This window comes from Saccopteryx bilineata, chromosome 9, assembly GCF_036850765.1.
Source record: "Saccopteryx bilineata isolate mSacBil1 chromosome 9, mSacBil1_pri_phased_curated, whole genome shotgun sequence".
Lineage (NCBI taxonomy): Eukaryota > Metazoa > Chordata > Mammalia > Chiroptera > Emballonuridae > Saccopteryx > Saccopteryx bilineata.
The window spans coordinates 45,864,783-45,888,842 of NC_089498.1; the positions used below are offsets into that span (position 1 = coordinate 45,864,783).

The 24,060-nt window shown below is 47.4% G+C and overlaps 1 protein-coding gene across 3 annotated transcripts in view; it reads left to right on the forward strand.

The window, feature by feature from the left end:
- Positions 1 to 950: 950 nt before the first annotated feature.
- The window catches only part of SUPT5H (SPT5 homolog, DSIF elongation factor subunit), a 44,148-nt gene continuing 21,038 nt past the window's right edge, over positions 951 to 24,060 (forward strand). Inside the window, exons 1-13 of one of the 3 annotated variants that reach the window (XM_066243702.1) lie at positions 951 to 1,007; positions 1,298 to 1,372; positions 7,622 to 7,787; positions 14,760 to 14,825; positions 15,369 to 15,380; positions 15,889 to 15,958; positions 16,061 to 16,129; positions 16,245 to 16,310; positions 16,605 to 16,635; positions 16,977 to 17,045; positions 21,503 to 21,754; positions 22,829 to 22,918; positions 23,026 to 23,105. In XM_066243702.1, the coding sequence (XP_066099799.1) occupies positions 1,301 to 1,372; positions 7,622 to 7,787; positions 14,760 to 14,825; positions 15,369 to 15,380; positions 15,889 to 15,958; positions 16,061 to 16,129; positions 16,245 to 16,310; positions 16,605 to 16,635; positions 16,977 to 17,045; positions 21,503 to 21,754; positions 22,829 to 22,918; positions 23,026 to 23,105 (1,043 nt within the window). In that variant the 5' untranslated portion in view covers positions 951 to 1,007; positions 1,298 to 1,300. Of the gene's footprint in view, positions 1,100 to 1,297; positions 1,373 to 7,621; positions 7,788 to 14,759; positions 14,826 to 15,368; positions 15,381 to 15,888; positions 15,959 to 16,060; positions 16,130 to 16,244; positions 16,311 to 16,604; positions 16,636 to 16,976; positions 17,046 to 21,502; positions 21,755 to 22,828; positions 22,919 to 23,025; positions 23,106 to 24,060 lie in introns of all 3 variants that reach the window. The other 2 variants (XM_066243700.1, XM_066243703.1) reach the window with 2 other exon arrangements.

A 24,060-nucleotide genomic window follows, 5' to 3' on the forward strand; every position in this document is an offset into this window, starting at 1 on the left:
TGTGCTGCAACCTGTTATTTAGTCTCATGATGGACATTGGTTGCTTCTAGTTTGGGGGTATCATGTATCTCTCTCTAATCTTAAGTATTCAGATGTGCTGCCAGGGTTGAGAGTTGAGAACCACTGATACACCAGGGAAGAACTTTCCACTGGGAGAAAACGACTGTACCCTCTCTTTCCTGTAGTCTTTCTGCAGAAGTGTTAATAGGCACTTTATATGTGGAATCCTAATTTAAAGAGCTTGTGTGTACAGGAAGCAAGCTTATAGATTGGGCAATATTCTATAGAGCCCCCAGATCCTCCCCAATCTTTCGTGAGTTCAATTTGGGGGACTGTTGGGTTGAGGAGTTTGCGTTTATGCAGAGATATACATGTGTACTGTGAGCTGCCTTGTGAGCCTGCTACCAGCCCAACAGCATTACATTCCCATGTAACTAGCTGTATATTAAATTTCTGTAAATTGAATCCAGGTGTCTCAATGCTTACGTTAGAATTAGCAACATGTTCTAAAAGCTTAAAAATTTTTTTGCCGCCAGGTTAATTTTTCATAATCTCCCCCATGCCTGGGTCTCTTTGTCATCTTCCTGAAAATTATTGTAGGTACATGAAAGGGGGGTGCCTACCTCTTAGGCAGGTTTTAGAGGGCCTATCAGATAAAGTATGCTATACTTGCTAATTTGCTATTATTTGCTAACTTCCTGTCGCCTCACGGCATGGAACGCTGCGTTAGTGCTCTGGACAAAATTCAAGCGCTCATTCTGGGCTGGAAAAGGCCGAGTCCCAGGAGTTATACTGTCCCATGCTCCACGTTTGACTCTTCCAACATGTCGGCTCCAGGTTCCACACTAAGAGAGCTGTGCCACTCTCAAAATGGCATCCTGGAAGTGCGTTTTAGGTCCGAGCCCGGAAATCTCGTGTTAGGTGAGGCCAACGGCTAGATTCTCGCGAGAGGATACGTCAGTCCCAGCCAGGCGTCGTGTGAGCAGCTGCTGGTTCCGAACGCGGAGGTGGGAGTGGAGCGGTGGGGCTGTGGGTTGAACGCCAACGAAACAGCCCTGGGGGTCGCTGGGAGCCAGGGAAGTGTAAAGACCAGAAATAGGTACTCTGGAGTTATAGTAGGTGGTGTTAGGGGGTCCCCTTTTGGGTTCACCCGTTGCCAGAATGAGACTGCCGGAAGTGTGCTAAGAGGCTTTTCTCCTCTCCCGGAACCCGCGGGGAAACTGAGGCTCGGGGTGGGGTTCGGGATGAGGTGGTGGTGGGGTGCGCTGAGGCGGCCGTTTTTTTCCTGCGAGAGCAGAAGATGTCGGACAGCGAGGACAGCAACTTCTCTGAGGAGGACAGCGAGCGCAGCAGTGACGGCGAGGAAGCCGAGGTCTGTGGCTGGGACGGTGGGGAAGGCATTGCGTCTGGGGACAGGACCAGGACAGAAAAGCCCCTGTGGAAGTTCAGAGGGGATCGGAATGAGCTCTGGCCTATGGGAGCTTCCAGGTTGTCAGGAGAGAGAGAAGTAGGTATGCCCAACTCTAGCAGAGGGACAGGTGCTTTAGGCCAGGGATGCCTCAGGTATATTGTGGTAACAGGTGATATGGTGAAAGGATCCGGCATATAATAAACACTTCTTATTAGCTTTTTTTTTTTCCTTTCCTTGGGGGGGAGAGGGGGGCAGATAGGAACAGACAGAGAGGAAGGGAGAGAGAGATGAGAAGCATCAGTTCTTTCATGTGGCACCTTAGTTCATTGATTGCATTCTCATATGTGCCTTGACGAGGGGGCTCCAGGTGAGCCAGTGACCCCTTGCTCAAGCTAGGGACCTTGGACTCAAGCTAGCGACCTTGGGGTTTTGAACGTGGGGCCTCAGCATCCCAGGGTGACTCTTTACACACTCTACCACCACCAGTCAGGCAGGAAAGATTTCTCATACCTATGTTCTGGAAAACATGAGGTAAACATAGTGTCATGGGTTCTCCTTGAGTTGCCCTCCCTTATGTTGTCTTCTTGTTCTCTGTAGGCATTTGATTGTCAGTCTTTGTGCCCTTCGGGAAGCCCTCAGCTTCCAGGAAGAGTTGGAGGAGTTGGGAGTGGTGGCAGGCAAGTGGGAAGATGTCAGGAAGGGCCTTTGCTCCAATCTGTCATGCAGGGTCCTTGACTCATGGCATCAGGACGCTTTGCTTCTGGTTAAATCCTGGTGGTGATGAGACCAGGGTCCTCAGTTTTCTTTTCCTGGCTAGGTAGTCTGGTTTATACTGTGCAAGTCTCACTTCCCTCACACCACATTAGGCTGGCTCATCTGCTGTCATTGTGAAGCCTGCCCTCACTTCCAGGCATAGGACTGGATATGGCTTTTCAGACTGTCAAATGTTGTGTGGTCCTTAAAGACTGGTCCTGTGGATAGACACATAGGGATGGTAAATAATGGACCACTTATTGGGGGGATCAGTTGGTTTGCAATTCTCAGTCTTAGTAACTTACTCATCTTTCATTTAGCAAGTGTTCTGTGAATTCCTGTCATGTTGGGACCATAGTCTTCCTCATGGAGCCCCTCATTTTGGGGTGGAGAGTTTGATAAACAGGGATATATCGTTGCTGAGGGGGATGTTGAAGACAGATGGTATAAGAGCATGTTCAAGTCTGACCAGGCGGTGGCGCAGTGGATAGAGCATCGGACCGGGACATGGAGGACTCAGGTTCGAGACCCCGAGGTCGCCAGCTTGAGCACCGGCTCATCTGGTTTGAGCAAAGCTCACCAGCTTGGACCTGAAGTTGCTGGCTCGAGCAAGGGGTCACTCGGTCTGCTGTAGCCCCATGGTCAAGGCACACATGAGAAAGTAATCAGTGAACAACTAAGGTGTCGCAACGAAAAACTGATGATTGATGCTTCTCATCTCTCTCCATTCCTGTCTGTCCCTCTCTGTCTCTCTCTCTGATTTTCTCTCTGTCTCTGTACAAAAAAAAAGAAAGAAAGAAAGAAAGAAAGAGCATGTTCGAGTCCTAAGATAATGGTGGGCGCTTGCTCCTCAGTGAGTGGAGAGCCAGGTTTGGAAAAAAAGCTTTGCTGGGACTGAGCCAAGGGGTTGATGACAAAGTTTCTGGAAGTCAGGCTGTGATCCTGTAGTTTGAGTTAAAATGTGGGGCTTTGTGAGCTAGTTAGAATTAGGTAATACGTAAATATTTCTTAAGTTGTATTCTGTTCACAAGCCTGAGCTGGTTGACGTTGAGGACCTAACAGTGAGTGCCTGAGATAGTATCCTGGGCCCTTCTCTCAGGGTGTTCACAGTGATTAGGGCCTTGATGAAGGAAGCCCAGAGGTTTCTGAGCCCAGAGGATGTGCCTGACTTTGTGAGGGGGAAAGGGCAGACATAACTTCCTGGAATGCAGTGGGTATTTTGCTTGAAGTGTGAATGACAGGCAGAGAAGAAAACCAACAACAACAAAAAAGAATAAAATCTAAAAAAACCCAAAACGATTTATTAAGATTTTTAAAGATTTTATTTATTGACTTTTAGAGAGGAGAGATATAGAGAGAAAGGCGGGGGGTGGGGTGGGAGAAGAGGAGCGGGAAGCATCAACTTGTTTCCTCCTGCTTGTGCCTGGACCAGGCAAGCCTGGGGCTTCGAACCATCGACCTCAGCATTCCAGGTCAGGTGAGAATAGTTTTTATTAACAGGACCCATATGGATGATGGACAGTGATAAGAGAGTGTGTGATAAAAGTGGTTCAGTGTGTCTGGGACTTAGCATTTGGAAAAGGGAGCCCAAAGAGGTGGGATGAGAGGGTGAGGCAATGGGCAGAGTGTGTGCTTCGGTCCAGGTTACTAGGAAGCTTGTATTTTTCTGAAGTGAGAAGCAGGGAGGCAGAGAGACAGACTCCCACATGTGCCTGACCAGGATCTACCCAGCATGCCCACCAGGGATGATGCTCTGTCCATCTGGGGCATTGCTCTGTTCCAACAGGAGCCATTATAGCGCCTGAGGCAGAGGCCATGGAGCCATCCTCAGCACCCAGGCCAACCCTGCTCCAATGGAGCCTTGGCTGCAGAAGGAGAAGAGAGAGACAGAGAGAAAGTAGAGGAGGAAGGGTGGAGAAGCAGATGGGTGCTTCTCCTGTGTGCCCTGGCTGGGAATCGAACCTGGGACTACCACATGCGGGCTGGTGCTCTACCACTGAGCTAGCTGGCCAGGGTCAGATTCATGGTTTTGATCATAGTTTCCTAGGACTATAAAATACAGCCCAGGTTGAAGAGCTAGTTGTGAAGAGAGATGCTTTAGGTGGAATAAGATTAAGACCTTCAGCTTCATGGAATTATTTAGTGAAAAAGTTATATCCTTTTCAGTTTATTTCATGTCCTGACTTTTGACTAGGTTATGGAAAAAGTTTCACTTTGGTACTACCTTTCTGAAATACGTTGTCTCTGTTTATCAGGGAGAACAGGCCTTTGATTTAGTCTGCAGGAGAAAAAGTATCATGCTGAGACTTAGTAACATTGTTCTACTTGTATCTTTATGGTTACTTTCTATTTATGATAAGCTAACCTTCAAAAAGTTTTTTTATCTCTGAACTGTTTCTTTGTTTTTCTTTTTTAGAGAGAGAGAGAGTCAGAGAGATGGATAGAAAGGGACAGACAGACAGGAACAGAGAGAGATGAGAAGCATCAATCATCAGTTTTTCGTTGCGATACCTTAGTTGTTCATTGATTGCTTTCTCATATTTGCCTTGACCGCAGGCCTTCAGCAGACCGACCAAGTAGCCCCTTGCTCGAGCCAGCGACCTTGGGTCCAAGCTGGTGAGCTTTGCTCAAACCAGATGAGCCTGCACTCAAGCTGGTGACCTCGGGGTCTCAAACCTGGGTCCTTCCGCATCCCAGTCCGACGCTCTATCCACTGCGCCACCACCTGGTCAGGCTCTCTGAACTATTTCAAAACATAGAAACCTTTTTCTTTTTTTAAATTTATTTTATTTATTTATTTATTTAATTTTTTTTACAGGGACAGAGAGAGAGTCAGATAGAGGGATAGATAGGGACAGACAGACAGGAACGAAGAAAGATGAGAAGCATCAATCATCAATTTTTCGTTGTGACACCTTAGTTGTTCATTGATTCCTTTCTCATATGTGCCTTGACCGTGAGCCTTCAGCAGACTGAGTAAACCCCTGCTCGAGTCAGTGACCTTGGGTTCAAGCTGGTGAGCTTTTGCTCAAGCCAGATGAGCCCGCACTCAAGCTGGCAACCCCGGGGTCTCGAACCTGGGTCCTTCCGCATCCTAGTCTGACGCTCTATCCACTGCGCCACCACCTGGTCAGGCACTCTGAATTATTTCAAAACATAGAAACCTTTTTTTTTAAAACTTATATAAAAATCTGAGTGAGTTTAACAAATGGGTCCTACTGATGTGGACACAGCAGAAAGTCATAAAGTTAATGTGGAAAAGATTGCAGTTGGGGGTAGGTACACTGTTTTGGATGGATCATTATCTTCTATGACTGGTATGGAAAGAGGGAGTAGAGGCTAAGAGACCAGAAAGGAAGCTGGGCAAGAATCTGTGTTTTTTTATTTTATTTTATTTTATTTTTTTATTCATTATAGAGAGGAGAGAGAAGGGGAGAGAGAGAGAGAAGGGGGGAGGAGCTGGAAGTACCAACTCCCATATGTGCCTTGACCAGGCAAGCCCAGGGTTTTGAACTGGCAACCTCAGCATTTCCAGGTCGATGCTTTATCCACTGCGCCACCACAGGTCAGGCAAGAATCTGTGTTTTAGAGGGTGCCTGACCTGTGGTGGCGCAGTGAATAAAGTGATGACCTGGAACTCTGAGGTTGCTGGTTCAAAACCCTGGGCTTGCCTGGTCAAGGCACATATGGGAGTGGATGTTTCCTGCTCTCCCCCCCCCCCAAAATGAATAAAAATAAAATCTTAAAAAAAAATTAAAAATATAAAAATCGCCTGACCTCAGTGGCGCAGTGGATAAAGTGTCGACCTGGAACGCTGAGGTCACTGGCTTGAAACCTGTACTTGTCTGGTCAAGGCACATATGGGAGTTGATGCTTCCTGCTCCTCTCCCCTTTTTTTCTCTCTCTCTCCCCTCTCTAAAATAAATAAATTAAAAAAAAATAAAAAAAAATATAAAAATCTTTAAAAAACAAAAAAGAAAAGAGAAAGGTCACGAATTTGGTGCCTGGTGGGAATTAGAGGAGGCCAGGAAGGGTCTAGGGCAGGCATCCCCAAACTACGGCCCGCGGGCCGCATGAGGCCCCCTGAGGCCATTTATCCGGCCCCGCCGCACCGGAAGGGGCACCTCTTTCATTGGTGGTCAGTGAGAGGAGCACTGTATGTGGTGGCACTCCAACGGTCTGAGGGACAGTGAACTGGCCCTCTGTGTAAAAAGTTTGGGGACCCCTGGTCTAGGGGAAAACATAGAGGCGTGGGAGTTTATGGGGAATGGCAGTGTGAAGGGCTCAGAGCACATCCTGGGAGGCATCCAGGAGGCTGCTAGCACATGGGGATCTTTAGTTCTGGAAAAAAGGGGTACTGGAGACAGATGGAGTGTCATTTGCAGAGAGAGGAACTAAGGTTGTGAAGAGTAAAATGGCCAGGGAGAGAGTACGTGGAAGGAGAAGCGAGATGGGCCTTTGGCTGAGCCTTGGTGAATGAAGTCAGTGTTTCAGGGGCAAACAGAGAGGCACCTGTGGAGAACAGTTGAAGAGATAGAAAAGCCAGGAGACCATGATGTGACAGATACCAAAGGAAGAGCATTTTCATAGGGAGTGGTGTGAGATGTCTTGTAGGTAAGAATCAATTAAAGAATATCCACAACAGAGTTAGTAACAAGATGTGGTTAATGACTTTGAACACTATGGATTGGAAACAGGAATATAGGAGTTATTGTCACAGAGATGACTTTCACAGCCAAAGGAGTGGGTGAGATGGCCCAGGGAATTGTAGAAGTGCAGAGAGACAAGGGCCAAGGACCAAACCTTATGGAGCTGTAAAATTTAAAGTCTAGGATGAGGCTAGCAAGGAGGTCTAGTGGAGAGGGGAGTCTAGATCAGCTCCCAGATACTGGTTAGGTAGATGGTGGTGCTGTCAGAGATGGTGTGGCTACTGAAGATACCTGACCAGATTGGAAGGAAGGGTGTGCACACAGAGCGGAGTGGGCTGAAGTCAGATTTGTGGGTAGGGAGATTGGTATCTGGATTTTTTTTTTTTTTTTCATTTTTCTGAAGCTGGAAACGGGGAGGCAGTCAGACAGACTCCCGCATGTGCCCGACCGGGATCCACCCGGCATGCCCACCAGGGAACGATGCTCTGCCCCTCTGGGGCATCACTCTGTTGCATCCAGAGCCAATCTAGTGCCTGAGGCAGAGGCCACAGAGCCATCCTCAGCACCCTGGCCATCTTTGCTCCAATGGAGCCTTGGCTGCGGGAGGGGAAGAGAGAGACAGAGAGGAAGGAGAGGGGGAGGGGTGGAGAAGCAGATGGGCGCTTCTCCTGTGTGCCCTGGCCGGGAATCGAACCCAGGACTCCTGCATGCCAGGCTGATGCTGTACCACTGAGCCAACTGACCAGGGCCTGGTATCTGGATTTTGAAATACAGAACCCTAGTGTCCTATTGCTACTTGACCCTGCAGATAGACGAGGAGCGGCGAAGTACAGCAGGCAGTGAAAAGGAGGAAGAGCCTGAGGAAGAAGAGGAGGAGGAAGAGGAGGAGGAATATGATGAGGAAGAAGAAGAGGAAGATGATGACCGGCCCCCCAAGAAACCCCGTCATGGTGGCTTCATTCTGGATGAGGCTGGTATGTCATAGGTCTGGGGAATGCTGAGCAGAGACTGGTTTTCCACCTTCAGTTCCATTTCTTGAATGTACTTAAAAAGAAAAACATTTGGTAAATGTCAAACACACAATAGTAAAATAGTATGTGGAGCCCCACGGTCCATCACCTGTGTCAGTGGTTAACAGCTTAGTACCAGCTTGCTTTGCTTATTCCTCCTCACTTCTGCCCCCCACTGGATAATGTTGAAGCAAATCCCAAATACATAATTTTACCCCAAAATATTTCCCTCTCCTTCCCCCATTGCACTCCCCCCATATATATATTTCTAAGGGGTAGGCCCTTTTAATATATACAGTCATACTATAAAAACTTGACCAAAAAAACAAGCAAACCAGAAACACCTGATAATAGTTTGTGCTTGTCATGGAAATCTTAGATGACCTATAAATAGACAACAGGACAGAGTAGTGGAAGCCAACAGCTGTAGGTCCCTCCTGGCCTGGCTCTGCCCTTTTCTTCATGTGGACCTGGGCAAGTTGCTATATGTCTCTCTGAGCCTCTTATCCCCTCTGTACAACGAAGACAAACAGTTCTTCCTACTTCAGCAGAGAAAATTTGAGGATTTGGGGGACCATGCATGAAAAGCACATCAGGCTGATGGCAACCCAGAGTGTGATATCCAGCCCAGAGTAAGCCCTTAGACTATAGGGTCGTTATTTATTTGTGTTATATAGGCCCACATTATAGCTAGTGTCCTATAAACTGCTTTTTTTACTTAGTGCTTATGGAGGTGGATATAACAGATAGTTGAGATTAAATGAGTTAATTGGTGTGAAGAAAGTTTTCTGAACCACAGTGACACCTAAATGCTCAATATATTATATATTAGCTGCTATCATCATCATCTCATTATTGAAATAGCTCTTTTTCCAGTGGCTGCACAGTGTTCCATAATGTGTTTTTTTAAGCAAGAGACAGACAGAAAAGAAGAGAGATGAGAAGCATTAACTCATAGTTGCAGCACATTTAGTTCATTGATTGCTTTCTCATATGCATCTTAATCAGGGGGGCTCCAGCTGAGCCAGCAACGTTGAGCTTCAAGGCAGCGACCTTTGGGCTCAGGCCAGTGACCATGGGATCAAGTCTACAACCCCGTGCTCGAGCTGGTGAGCCCACGCTCAAGCTGGAGACCTCAGGGTTTCGAACCTGGGTCCTCAGTGTCCCAGGCTGATGCTGTATCCACTGCATCACAGCCTGGTCAGTCTCCATAAATGTGTTTTGTTTAAGCAATTTCTTGTTGGACATTGAAATTGTTTATATTTTTCAATATTTTCTTTTTTTTTTTTTCTTTTACAAGTGAGAGAAGAGGAGGTAGACTCCTGCATGCGTCCCGATGGGGAACCACCTGGCAACCCCGTCTTATTCCAGTGCTCTGCCCATCTGGGGCTATGCTTACAACCAAGCTATTTTTAGCACCTGAGGCAGAGGCTCCATGGAGCCATTCTCAGTTCCCTGGGCCATTGTGCTCCATTCAGTGGAGCCATGGCTGTGGGAGGGGAAGGGAGAGAGAGGAGGGGGAAGGGAAGGGGTGGAAAAGCAGATGGTCACTTCTCCTGGGTGCCCTGATTGGGAATTGAATCCATGACTTCCACATGCTGGACTGATGCTCTTATCACTGATCCAACCAGCTAGGGCATATTTTTCAGTTTTTTTTTTTTTTAATTTTTTAAATTTTTCAGTATTTTAAGCAGCACTGCTATGAACATCTTTACATGTATTTAGACACACATATTGAAGTTATTATCTTGATCAGGGTTTTTTGTTGTTGTTGTTATTTGTGTTTTTAAGATTTTATTTATTTTAGAAGAGAGAGAGTGAGGAGATGGGGGTGGAGGGAAGAGCAGGAAACATCAACTCGCACTTGCCTCTTATATGTGCACATGTTGCTTGACTGGGCAAGCCCAGAGGTTCAAACAGGTGGCCTCACCATTCCAGGTCAATGTTTTATGCATTATGCCACCACAGTAGACCAGGAGTTCTTAATCTTTTGGGTATTGAGTATTTTTCAGGCTCACTGACCCCTGGGAGTAAGTTTTTTTTCCCAAAAAATGAAATTAGTTCTGCCTAACCTGTGGTGGCGCAGTGGATAAAGCATCGACCTGGAAATGCTGAGATCACCGGTTCGAAACCCTGGGCTTGCCTGGTCAAGGCACATATGGGAGTTGATGCTTCCAGCTCCTCCCCCCTTCTCTCTGTCTCTCTCTCCTCTCTTTCCCTCTCTGTCTCTCTCTCCTCTCTAAAAATGAATTAAAAAAAAAAAAGAAATTAGTTCCAGTTCCAGTTTTATTAACTTAAAATCATGTTTGGGCCTGACCTGTGGTGGTGCAGTGGATAAAGCGTCGACCTGGAATGCTGAGGTCGCCGGTTCAAAGCTCTGGGCTTGCCTGGTCAAGGCACATGTGGGAGTTGATGCTTCCAGCTCCTCCCGCCTTCTCTCTCTCTCTCTCCCTCTCTCTCTCCTCTTTAAAAATGAATAAAGAAAAAAAGAAAAAAAAAAAAGAAAAAAAAAAAAGTAAATAAATAAATAATTAATTTAAAAAATCATGTTTGATAACCAATTTATAGAAACAAGAAGAACATACATTTGCCTTTTTTATTTTTTTATTTTTATTTTTTGCCTTTTTTTTTTTTTCTGAAGCTGGAAACAGGGACAGACAGACTCCCACATGCACCCGACCAGGATCCACCTGGCACGCCCACCATGGGGCCACGCTCTGCCCACCAGGGGGCGATGCTCTGCCCCTCCTGGGCGTCGCCATGTTGCGACCAGAGCCACTCTAGTGCCTGAGGCAGAGGCCACAGAGCCATCCCCAGCGCCCGGGCCATTTTTTGCTCCAGTGAAGCTTTGGCTGCAGGAGGGGAAGAGAGAGACAGAGAGGAAGGCGCGGCGGAGGGGTGGAGAAGCAAATGGGCGCTTCTCCTGTGTGCCCTGGCCGGGAATCGAACCCGGGTCCTCCGCATGCTAGGCCAATGCTCTACCGCTGAGCCAACCGGCCAGGGGTACATTTGCCTTTTTATAATGTTGCCTTACACGTTTTTAAAATAAAAATTATTTATTTATTTATTTACAGAGGCAGAGATAGACAGGGACAGACAGACAGGAACGGAGAGAGATGAGAAGCATCAACCATCAGTTTCTCGCTGCGCATTGCAACTTCTTAGTTGTTCATTGATTGCTTTCTCACATGTGCCTTGACCGCGGGCCTTCAGCAGACCGAGTAACCCCCTGCTGGAGCCAGCGACCTTGGGTCTAAGCTGGTGAGCTCTTTGCTCAAGCCAAATGAGCCTGTGCTCAAGCTGGCGACCTCGGGGTCTCGAACCTGGGTCCTTCCGCATCCCAGTCCGACGCTCCATCCACTGCGCCACCTGGTCAGGCTAAAATAAAAATTTTTGTGCGATCATATTCTGGATGGTCAGGAGGCATGAGGATGTACATGAACATTCGTACTACTCAAAGGATTAATCTTTTTTGTGGCCCCTTTTGCGGTCTGATAAAGTATATAGACTTGAGACTTCTCAGAGTCATGTTCTGAAACAATACATAGGATTCCCATGAGAACATTAAATATTAAACATTAAATATTAAAACAGTATCAAATATTAAAAGGACATTGTGATATATGTGCCTTTTTTTAATTTATTTATTTTACAGAAACAGAGTGAATCAGAGAGAGAGATAGACAGGGACAGACAGGAACGGAGAGAGATGAGAAGCATCAATCATTCGTTTTTCATTGCGCATTGTGACACTTTAGTTGTTCATTGATTGCTTTCTCATATGTGCCTTGACCACAGGCCTTCAGCAGACTGAGTAACCCCCTGCTCAAGCCAGTGACCTTGGGTCCATGCTAGTGAGCTTTCTGCTCAAGCCAGATGAGCCCGTGCTCAAGCTGGCAACCCTGGGGTCTCAAACCTGGGTCTTCCGCATCCCAGTCTGACGCTCTATCCACTGCGCCACCGCCTGGTCAGGCTGTGCTTTTTTTTTTTAAGATAGAGACAGACAGGAAGGGCGAGAGATGAGAAGCATCAACTTGTAATTGCCACGCTTTAGTTGTTCATTGATTGCTTCTCATATGTGCCTTGACCAGGGGGACTCCAGCTAAGTCAGTGACCTCTTGCTCAAGTCAGCGACCTTGGGCACAAGCCAGCGATCATGAGGTCATGTCGATGAGCCTGAGCTTCAGCCTATGACCTCGGGGTTTCGAACCTAGGTCTTAAGCATCCCAGGTCGACACTGTATTTGGTGAACCATGGCTTGATCAGGCTGTATGTGCTTCTTTTTTTATTTTTATTTTTTATTTTAAATACTTTATTGATTTTACAGAGACAGGAGAGAAATGGGAGCATGGAATGGGAAGTAACAACTTATAGTTGCTTCATGTTAGTTGTTCATTGCTTGCTTGCTGTATGTGCCTTGACCAGGGAAGCCCAGGGTTTCAAACCGGCAACCTTGGCATTCCAGGCCAAAGGTTTATCCACTGCGCCACCACAGGCCAGGCTGTATGTGCTTATTTTTTTTTATTTTTATTTTTTACAGGGACAGAGAGTCAGAGAGAGGGATAGATAGGGACAGACATACAGGAACAGAGAGAGATGAGAAGCATCAATCATCAGTTTTTCGTTGCGAGACCTTAGTTGTTCATTGATTGCATTCTCATATGTGCCTTGACCACGGGCCTTCAGCAGACTGAGTAACCCCCTGCTCAAGCCAGTGACCTTGGGTCCATGCTAGTGAGCTTTCTGCTCAAGCCAGATGAGCCCGTGCTCAAGCTGGCAACCCTGGGGTCTCGAACCTGGGTCTTCCGCATCCCAGTCTGACGCTCTATCCACTGCGCCACCACCTGGTCAGGCAAGCTTCTTTATTAATACATTTAAAGAAAACTGTTTTTGTGGAGGGAGGATTTGATAAGAATCTAATTTTGAAGAGGCAATGAGAGAATGATTTTGAGATAGCTGCAGTTGTAACATGCTAAGAAAATACCAGATTTTAGCCTGACCAGGTGATGGCACAGTGGATAGAGTGTTGGACTGGGAATCAGAGGACCCAGGTTCGAGACCCCGAGGTCGCCAGTTTGAGTGCAGGCTCATCTGGTTTGAGCAAAAGCCCACCAGCTTGAACCCAAGGTCGCTGGCTCCAGCAAGGGGTTACTCGGTCTGCTGAAGGCCCATGGTCAAGGCACATATGAGAAAGCAATCAATGAACAACTAAGGTGTTGCAACACGCAATGAAAAACTAATGATTGGTGCTTCTCATCTCTCTCCGTTCCTGTCTGTCTGTCCCTGTCTATCCCTCTCTCTGACTCACTCTCTGTCTCTGTAAAAAATAAAAATTATAAAAAAAAAACCCACACATAAGACATGAGAACAAAAATACTTGCTGCAGTCCTGTATGCAGTTGCAAATATTTGGTGACCTAAATGTTCACTGATGATAAGGGCCTGGTAAGATGACTTATGGGACAGAAATCAGATAGCATATGAGGCATATGCTGTTGTGGAAGAGTTGCAAGCTAGTATTACTGCTTAGAAAAAGAGGAAGGTACAGAACAGGGTGTTAAACATTTGTGCTGCAAGAGTTATGAATAGGGTTTATATCCATTTCTGATACCTGCACAGATTATCTTTGAACAGGAAATGTCACAGAGTTGCCTCTGGGGAAAAAAAAGACTGAGATGGTAGAGGTTAGAAATGGGAGGGAGATTTGCTATACATTTACATCATCTGTACTCTTTGGGGTTTTTTATCATGTGCTGTTATATCATTATTGTTTAGGTTTTCAGTGTAACGTTTGATGCATATGAAAGAGTATTTGTAACTTAGTGAAGAGGTTAAGTGCATGGACCCAGGAGCCAGGCTGCCTCTCAGGTACCAGCTGAGAGTCTTTGGGCATGTTAGATAACCTCACTAGAGTGGGCCTCAGATCCCTTACTTATAGAATTGGAATGGCCCTGGCTGGTATGCTCAGTGAGTAGACCGTCGGCCCAGCATGGGGACATCCTGGGTTCTATTCCCAGTCAGGGCAAACATGAGAAGCAATCATTTGCTTTTCTTCCCCTATCTCTCCCCCTTCTCTCTCTTTCCCTCTCACAGCCAGTGGCTGGGCACTGAGGATAACTCAATTGGTCCAAAGGCTGCTGAGGATAGCTCAGTTGATTCAAGCATTGGCCCCAGACAGCTGTTACCAAATGGATCCTGGTCAGGATGCATGTTGGAGTCTGTATCTCCCCTCCTTTCACTTAAAAAAAGAAAAAGAAATAGGCCTGACCTGTGGTGACGCAGTGGATAAGGCGTGGACCTGGAAATGCTGAGGTCGCCGGTTCGAAACCCTGGGCTTGCCTGGTCAAGGTGCATATGGGAGTTGATGCTTCCAGCTCCTCCCCCTTTGTCTCTCTCTGTCTCTCCTCTCTCTCTCTCTCTCTCTCTCTGTCTCTCCCTCTCCTCTCTAAAATGAATAAATAAAAAAAATTTTAAAAAAAATAAAGAAATTGAAACAACGATGATACCTCTCTTAGTGTTGCCAGGAGGATTCAGTGAGCAATCTGTGACAAGTACTCAGAAGAGGGCAGGGCTCATAGTATGATCTCAATAAGTGTTAGCTGTTATAAATATAAGAGAATAATAATAAAACCAACCAGCCATGAACCTTGTCTTTAAAAAAAAGAACTATATGCTTGTCTTCCCTTGATAGTTTGAGAGGGAACTTTTCTGGCTGCTTAGATCTGGTTTTTTAAGGTGGTTGTGGGAAGGGGTGACTTAGAGTGAGGTGGATCTGCATGGGAGACCTGACCCTGCTGCTTGGAGCAGCTCTGTGGCCTCAGGTGAGAACCTCACCTGTCAGAGCTTAGTGTCCTGATCTGTAAGGTGGGGATTTGTTGTTGTCATGAAGTCCCCTTTTCCTCTGCTGCCCCCTGACCACTTGGCCTTTTTGTTTCAGATGTGGATGATGAGTATGAGGATGAGGACCAGTGGGAGGATGGAGCAGAGGACATCTTAGAGAAAGGTATGTGTGGACTGGCCTTTGGAAGACCACTAGGGGGTGTGACCCAGATGGTCTTGAGAGCCCATCCTACACCCCCATTCCCTGTATCACCCTAACCCCCACCCTCCTCACCTCGCTTCTTTCTGTCCTTGCTGGAGAGGTTAGCTCTGTACCCTTTTCCTTTGAGGCCCATGAGTTGGGGGGTGGAGGCCCGTGGGGTGGTAGGTTTTGTGGAGAGAGGACTCTGGGATCCCAGGGCCCCAGTAAATCCCACCTGGGGGTTCTAGGCTGGGTGGGCTCTGACCCAAAATACCCCCCACTTCCTGGGCCAGTGCCCCTCCCCCGTTATTTTCCGTTTTGTGCGCCTCATACATTTCGGCTTCTCCCCCAACCACCTGGTGCCTGGCCTTTACTTTTGATTTTCAACCTTTCTGTGTCCCTCCCTGCCCCCAACCCATTGGTTGATTTGCTGCTATAATTTGGCTCATACTTTGTCTGCCCTCGCCCACCACTACCACCACCACCACCACCACCACCACCTCCTCTTCCTCTTCCTCCAAGTAGAAGAGATTGAAGGTAAGAATATGAAAAGTGTGATTTCCCAATCCTCTTCCCATAGCCTGACATCTACTCCTTCCTACCCTTGGCATCCTCCCTCATCCCCGATCCCTGTTTGGCCCTGGGGTCTCTGACTCATGTGAAGGTCCAGAGTCGGGGGGTTCTGGGGCCAGGCCTCCAGCAGTGGTTGGCTTGGGGAAGTGTGTGTTTGTGTGTGTGAGAGAGAGAGAGTTGTTGGGGGTCAGAAATGCAGGGATGGGTGCGGTGGGATGGAGTTTGGTATAAGCTTAAACAGTGGCTATGAGATGGGGAACAGGTAGATGTCTCCAACAGCTGGGCCCCATCCCTAAACCTTTTCATAAGAAGCAGAAACCTGAGCAGCACAGAATTGGAGGGTGAGGGTTGGGTTTTTGTCAATGAGGTATCTCCTCCTCAGAGCCCACCTCTGGCTCTCTTAGCCCTACCACTTTCTCCAGGCCCCTGCTCATCCACCCTTATATACCCCATCTGCACGTTTTTTCTATAGCCTCCAATATTGATAATGTTGTCCTGGACGAAGACCGTTCTGGGGCTCGCCGCTTACAGAACCTCTGGAGGTAAGCAGGGACTGGATCCCACAGGGAGGTTTGGGGACAGGTCAGCCCATCTCCTCTCCTCAACCTTCAATTCTTGTTTACTTTTCTCCCATCCCACCCCAGAGACCAGCGAGAAGAAGAACTAGGCGAGTATTACATGAAGAAATATGCCAAGTCATCTGTGGGAGAGACGTAAGGGCATGGGATGCGTGGGTGGGGGACCAGGAGCAGGTGGTCTCTTTGCAGGAAGGGTCAGAGTATCTGACAGAGCTTCACCTCTCCTTCCCAACTTCCCTTCTCTCTCCAGGGTGTATGGAGGATCTGATGAACTCTCTGACGACATCACCCAGCAGCAGCTGCTCCCGGGAGTCAAGTAAGGGGCGGGGGAGAGGAGTGCTGAGGTGGGACTCTGAACTGTACTTGGCTGATGTGCCCATACATGTCATTCCCTGAAATTAGGGCACAGAGTCACACAGGTAGAGTGGTGGGTGAGAGTGGGGAAGGAGGGAGGGGCAAGATGGCACTTTTATCTCCCCTTCCTTCTGCATATGTATGAAAGGATAGAGAAGGGAAAGGGTGTGAAGGAAGAGGAAGAAGGATGGGTGTGATTGTATGTTTCATGGTGAGACAATTTCACTAAAGGGCTTCATTTTCCTCTCCTGTCTAGGGATCCTAATCTCTGGACTGTCAAATGTAAGGTGTGTGCTCTGGCCTCATGGCTTAGGGGATTCAGGTGAATGAGGGAGGTGGCCTTGTCTGGGAGAACTGTCCTTGTGTCTATCCTGGGTCTCCTTGGTCTGTCAGCCTCCTGGTCATCCTCGCTCTGCCTGTCCATCTTTCTGTCTTCTCTCCCACTCACTGTCTCCCACCTTTGTCTTTCTTGCTGTTCATCCCTCTCGCTCTTTCTCCATCTCTCACTCTCATATTCCTCTCTCTTCTACTTTTTTTGCCTGATGACTCTGTCCTACTGCTGTCTCCTGCCCCCTTTCCCATGTCCTGTCTTCCGTCTCATCATCTCTCAAGTCTGCTGCTTTTCCAGATTGGTGAGGAGCGGGCCACAGCCATTTCCTTGATGCGCAAGTTCATTGCCTACCAGTTCACAGACACGGTAAGTCAAGTTATACAGCTTGAGGGCGAGAGACTGGTCAAAGCCCAGAGGGAGGAAAAGTGTAGCTTCGAGGATACCACTGCCTATTAAGTGAGCTGCTTTAGTTAGAAAACAACCACTCCCTGGAGTGAAGTGTTTCTGTGCCTGTCAGAGGTATTTCCTCTGCTGTCTCTGCATTTCTGGCTAAGTTCCAAGCCTCTGTAGCCCTCTGGAAGTCAGCCATCTAGCTTCCTGAGCTTTTTCTGAGAGTGAGTTTTGCCTATTCACCAATCCTGTTGAGTAGCTGTCACCCTCTTACTATTTAGGTGGGAGTCCTACCACAGGACAGTTTGGCTAAGAGGGTCAGTGAACATGCCTGTCTAGAGGAGAATGCCTTCCTTTCACACAGTCATCAATTGCTGACTTCGGGCTGGTTTCTGCATTGGGAGATGCTGAGAATACAGTGGTGACCATGCCAGGAGCTGGGCCCTGCCCCTTCAGGGCTTAGTCAGCACACAAAACATGAAGTAATGCCTCCTGCATCTAAAGCAGCAAATGCTGCAGTAGGGCACAGATTTTTCTTCAGACTGCGAGGATTTGAATCCTATCCCTACCACTTACTCGCTGGGTGGCCTTGATCATACCACTTCCCCTCTCTGGGCCCCTTGCTTGCCTCTCAACATTATTAAGATGCGGGAGTCTTGTCTATCTCCCCTCCTCTCACTTAAAAAAAAAAAAGATAAGAAATCTTAAAAGAATAAAAGATTAAATAGCTTGGGACTTGTCCAGCTCTCAGCCAGGATTTGTAACAGTTTGTTTTCAATAAATGTAATTGTTATCAGAGGTGTAATTCTCAGTTTGGAAACCAGGGCAAACCTTATAAAGGGTGTCTTCAAAATTTGTGAATCATGGAGCTACGACTAACTGCATATTGGTGGTAACTTTCTCACTTAATATGATTTGTGTTCAGCTGAATGTGTTGCTTTTACCTCCTGGAGCAGTGGGTACGCATCAGTGGGGCCAAATGGACAGTTGCAGGATTTGCAAATTATGAATTTTTTCTTTTTAGCAAGAGAGAAATAGAAGAGGAGAGAGAAAGAAACAGACAGGAAGCAAGAGAGATGAGAAACACTAACTCATAGTTGCAGCGCTTTAGTTGTTCATTAATGGGTTGCTTTCTCATACATGCTTTGACCTGGGGGTCGGTGGGGCTTCAGCTGATTCAGTGACCCCTTTCTCAAGCCAGCAACCTGGTCAGGCTACTATTTTTTTTTTAATGTTTATTTATTTTAGAGAAAGGGGAGGAGAGAGCGAAAGAAACATCAATTTGTTGTCCCACTTACTTATATATTCATTGGTTGTTTTCTGTATGTGCTCTGATCAAAATCGAACCCCCAACTTTGGCCAATCGAGGCAATGCTCTAACCAACTGAGCTACCTAGCCAGGACCTCTACCTTTTTATTTGAGATTTCAGTCCTAACTGGGTGGGTCAGGGGAAAGATTGTAATCCTAGTGCACCGAGGTCACGGGTTTAATCCCCGGGCAGGGCACATACAAGAAGCAACCAGTGAGTGCAAAACTAAGTAGAACAACTAAGTGGAACAACAAGTTGATACTTTGCTCTCTCTTCCCCTTCCTCTCTCTCCCATCAATGGAAATTTTTTTTTTTTTTTTACAGAGACAGAGTCAGAGAGAGGCATAGACAGGGACAGACAGACAGGAACGGGGAGATGAGAAGCATCAATCATTCGTTTTTCGTTGAGCGTTGCAACACCTTAGTTGTTAATTGATTGCTTTCTCATATGTTCCTTGACCACGGGCCTTCAGCAGACCGAGTAACCCCTTGCTCAAGCCAGCGACCTTGGGCTCAGGCTGGTGAGCTTTTGCTCAAACCAGATGAGCCCGCGCTCAAGCTGGCGACCTTGGGGTCTCAAACCTGGGTCTTCCACATCTCAGTCCAGTGCTCTATCCATTGCGCCACTGCCTGGTCAGGCCAGTAGAAAATTTTTAAAAATAATTTTTACATTTATATTCATAAGAGATAGTGGTCTATAATTTTCTTAAGTTGTCTTTTGTTTTTGTTTGTTTGTTTTGCTTTTTTTGTTTTTTGTTTTTTTGGTGAGCCATCATCTTTTTTTTTTTTTTTTTTTTTTTTTTTTTTTGGTATTTTTCTGAAGCTGGAAACGGGGAGAGACAGTCAGACTCCCGCATGCGCCCAACCCGGATCCACCCGGCACGCCCACCAGGGGGCGATGCTCTGTCCCTCTGGGGCGTCACTCTGTTGCGACCAGAGCCACTCTGGCGCCTGGGGCAGAGGCCAAGGAGCCATCCCCAGCACCCGGGCCATCTTTGCTCCAATGGAGCCTCGGCTGCAGGAGGGGAAGAGAGAGACAGAGAGGAAGGAGAGAGGGAGGGGTGGAGAAGCAGATGGGTGCTTCTCCTGTGTGCCCTGGTCGGGAATCGAACCTGGGACTTCTGCATGCCAGGCCGATGCTCTACCACTGAGCCAACCGGCCAGGGCTGAGCCATCATCTTTAATCCTAGCTTGCACCCGGTGGGCAAGTACAAACAATAAAAATCGTCTTTTGTTTTGATATTAGGATAATACTGGATTAATAGGATGAATTGGGAAATGTTTCCTTCTCTTCTAAAAAGAATTTATGAAGGATTGGTGTTTTTCTGTTTTTGTTTTTTTTTTGGTGACACAGAGAGAGGGACAGATAGGGACAGACAGGAAGAGAAAGAGATGAGAAGCATCAACTCTTTGTTGCGGCACCTTAGTTGTTCATTGATTGCTTTCTCATATATGCCTTGACCGGGGGTCTACAGCAGACTGAGTGACCCCTTGCTCAAGCCAGTGACCTTAGGTTTAAGCTGGTGAGCTGTGCTCAAACCAGATGAGCCTGCGCTTAAGCTGGTGACCTTGGAGTTTCAAACGTGGGTCCTCTGCATTTCAGTCCAGTGCTCTCTCCACTGAGACACTGCCTGGTCAGGCGGTGTTAATTATTTAAATGTTTGGTGGAATTACTAGTGAAGCCATCTAGTTTTAATTTTTTGGTTTTGTGTGAAAGTTTTTTTTTCTTTTAAAGATTTTTTAAAAACCTATTTTTTTAAGGATCTTATTTATTGGTTTTATTATTATTTTTTTTTTCTTTTCATTTTTCTGAAGCTGGAAACAGGGAGAGACAGTCAGACAGACTCCCGCATGCGCCCGACCGGGATCCACCCGGCACGCCCACCAGGGGGTGACGCTCTGCCCACCAGGGGGCGATGCTCTGCCCATCCTGGGCGTCGCCATGTTGCGACCCTCCTGGGTGTCGCCATATTGCGACCAGAGCCACTCTAGCGCCTGGGGCAGAGGCCACAGAGCCATCCCCAGCGCCCGGGCCATCTTTTTGCTCCAATGGAGCCTTGGCTGCGGGAGGGGAAGAGAGAGAGAGGAAAGCGCGGCGGAGGGGTGGAGAAGCAAATGGGTGCTTCTCCTATGTGCCCTGGCCGGGAATCGAACCCGGGTCCTCCGCACGCTAGGCCGACGCTCTACCGCTGAGCCAACCGGCCAGGGCCATTATTTTATTTTTTATTTTTTTAAAAAATTAACAGAACCCTGGCTGGTTGGCTGGGGCATTGCTCCACTGTGACTGGAACTATTCTAGCACCTGAAGCAGAGGCCATGGAGCCATCCTCAGTGCCCAGGCCAGCTTTGCTCCCATGGAGCCTTGGCTGCGGGAGGGAAAGAAAAAGAAGAGGGGGAAAGGTAGAGAAGCAGATGGGTGCTTCTCTTGTGTGCCCTGACTGGGGATCAAACCCAGGACTTCCACACGCCAGGCCAACATTCTACCACTGAGCCAACTGGCCAGGGCGGATTGATTCTTTTATCATTATAAAATGTTCATATTTATCTCTGGTAATTTCTGTCTCAAACATGCTCTATCTGCTATTAGTATTTGGTTCTAGTTTTGTTTGTTTTTTTTTTTAAATAATTTTCCATTGATTTGAAAGAGAAGGATGGTGGAGAGAGAGAAAAGCATCAACCCGTTGTTCCATTTAGTTGTGCACTCATTTGTTGCTTCTTATATGTGCCCAGACCAGGCATTCAACCCGTGACTTTGTCGCTCCAGGACAAAGCTCTCCACTGAGTCACCCAACCAGGGCCTATAGTTGCTTTTTACAGATAACATATGTTGGATTTCTTTCTGTGTCACTACATAGATTCATTGTACTTTTAATTGCTACGTTGTATTTTGTGGTGTGGGTAAACTATTTTTTAACAAATACCTCTTTTGGGGCGTTTTAAAATTTTTAGTCTTGTTTGTTTGCTATAATATATAACTGTACAGTGAACACCCTTGTGGCCATGTCACTGAGCCAACATGTTTCTGTGGGATAAATTCCTGGAGGAGAGACTGCTCAAGTGGCCATTGTTACTGTTATTAGCAGTTGTGTCTCACTGTCTACTCTTATGGGTTCGGCCCTATAGCCCCTGCAGATTAAGTCAGTAGTGGCACCAGAACACGTGAAAGGGTACATCTACGTGGAGGCCTATAAGCAGACCCATGTGAAGCAGGCCATAGAGGGTGTGGGCAACCTGCGGCTTGGCTACTGGAACCAGCAGATGGTGCCCATCAAGGAGATGACAGACGTGCTCAAAGTGGTGAAGGAAGTGGCCAACCTGAAACCTAAATCCTGGGTCCGCCTCAAGAGGGGCATCTATAAAGATGACATCGCACAGGTACCTGGAGGGGCGGGTAGAGTGGCTAGGGCGTGGTCAGGACTCATGTTCACACTTCTCCTCTGTTCTCTCCTCCTGTCCTTTCCTTTTTCCTTTCCAGCCGCTTTCCTAGTGCACAGAACAGCACCCCTCTCAGATTAAGTGAAGCAGAACCTGGATTTTGTGTGAGCACACAGATAATAGATGACCATCTTCTGTGCATGATGAAAGCATGTTGAGTAAAGATCTGAAGGAGGAGAGGTAGTGACCCATGTGGAATTATGGGGCAAGCGTATTGTAACAGAAGGAACAGCATGTGAGGTAGGACTGAAGCAGAGTGGCAGGACAGGAGCTCAGGGAGGCCCATCAATGGGGCTTCAGCTTTTACAGGAGTAAGATGGGAGGGTTCAAGGGACACTGTATAACTTTGATTTCAACAGGATTACTCTGGTGACTCGTTCTCAAGCAGGGGGGACATTGCCCCCAGAGGATATTTAGCAATGTCTGGAAACGTTTTTGGTTATTTCAGTTGGAGAGTAGATTCTAGCATCTGCTACTAACATCCTGCAATTCATGGGTGAGCCCCCCACAACAAAGAATTAACCTGGCTCAGAAACCCTTGAATAGACTGTATGAGACCACAGGAGCAGAGAGACCAGCAAGGAAACTACTGATGCCATGGTGGAGGTGGCCAGTGATGGTGGGACAGGACTAAGAGGAAAAAAAGGTCAGAGTTTCTGAAGGCAGAGCTGACAGGATTTGCTGATAGATTGAGTATGGAGTTAAGAGAAATGGGGTGGGAGGAGACTGCGAAGACAAACAGGTTTAGGGGAAATCAGGAGGTTGGTTGTGATTGTGCTAGGTTTGAAGGACCTTTTATCAATAGCTATCCAAGTGGAGGTGTCAGGCAGGCAATGAATAGTCAATTTTAGAGTTGAAGGGAGACAGGCTGGAGAGAATTTGGAAGTTGTCAGCAGTCTGATTTCTTTCCCATCACCCTGTCCCTTACCCCTCCTGACATCATTTTACCTTTCCTGAGTCTGGGGTCAGGGAGGGAGGGTGGGTCTTTCCTGACCACGCACCTGTCCTTCTCAGGTGGATTATGTGGAGCCCAGTCAGAACACCATCTCTCTGAAGATGATCCCACGCATTGACTATGACCGCATCAAGGCCCGCATGAGCTTGGTATCCTGGGGACATGCTGCCTGTGAGGGAGAGGGAATGTGTTATTCCAGCTGGTGGCCAAGCGTTCCTTCCTTACCCTTCCCACCCATGCCCCTTTTCCTCCACAGAAAGACTGGTTTGCCAAAAGGAAGAAGTTTAAACGGCCTCCACAGCCTCCACAGAGGCTGTTTGACGCCGAGAAGATCAGGTGAGTGTCCTTGGGGATTGGCTGGGTTGGGTCCCCAAAACTGTGGTACAGAGTGTGCCTTTGCAGTTTCCCTTACAGGGTTGGACCTCTGTCAGGTTTAGTTCGTAAGTGGTTAACTGTCAATATAGCCTTAGCAAAGTTACTTACCATCCCCATGCCTCAGTTTCCACTGCTTACAAAGATAATAACAGCCCTGCTTCCTTGGATTTTAGTGAGAATTGAATGAATGAATGAATATTCATATCTGCTCAGAGTATCACTTTGCATGTAGTAAGTGCGATTAATGGTATCTTATACTGAAATGAGACTTATTGACAAATCAGGCTTTATAGTCTTTTTCCCTGATCTTCTGATACCTGGGCAACCAGGATGGGGATATAGAGTCCCTTCCACTCATTATGTCTCCCTCACCCTTCCCAGCTAGATGGAACTCAGAGATTCCAGCATTCCAGGTCTAGCAGGATTTCCAACAGGAAGGGAAGGAAAGGAGGAGATGGAGAAACAAGAGCTGCCAGTGGACCTTTCCCTTGGTCTTGTTCTGGAACCTGTTGTGAGCTAGACAGGTTTTCATTTTCTGGATTATAGAATATGCCTTTTGATTTGGGTCCAAGGACCTGGCAAATGCCTCCCATGACTGAGTTGGACCCATTTACACCACTGGTCTCCATCCACCCAACTCGGCCTCCCCTTACTCTGCAGCAGAGAGCAAACCAAAGTGACCTCTCCCCACCCCTGAGCCAGCTGCAGCAACAGTGCCCTGACATACCCAGCAGAACATGCTCCTCCCTCTCCCAAATTCACCATGTGAAGGAGAAGACATTTGAGTGAGTGATAGGAACTCCACCTGCTCTTCCACACGTTTCCCCTTTGGGGAATGGGAGAGGCTCCTCCCCACTCGAGAAGCATGGTGCAGGAACTAAGTCCCCCCCCCCCCCCCACCTTACATGTAAGACCA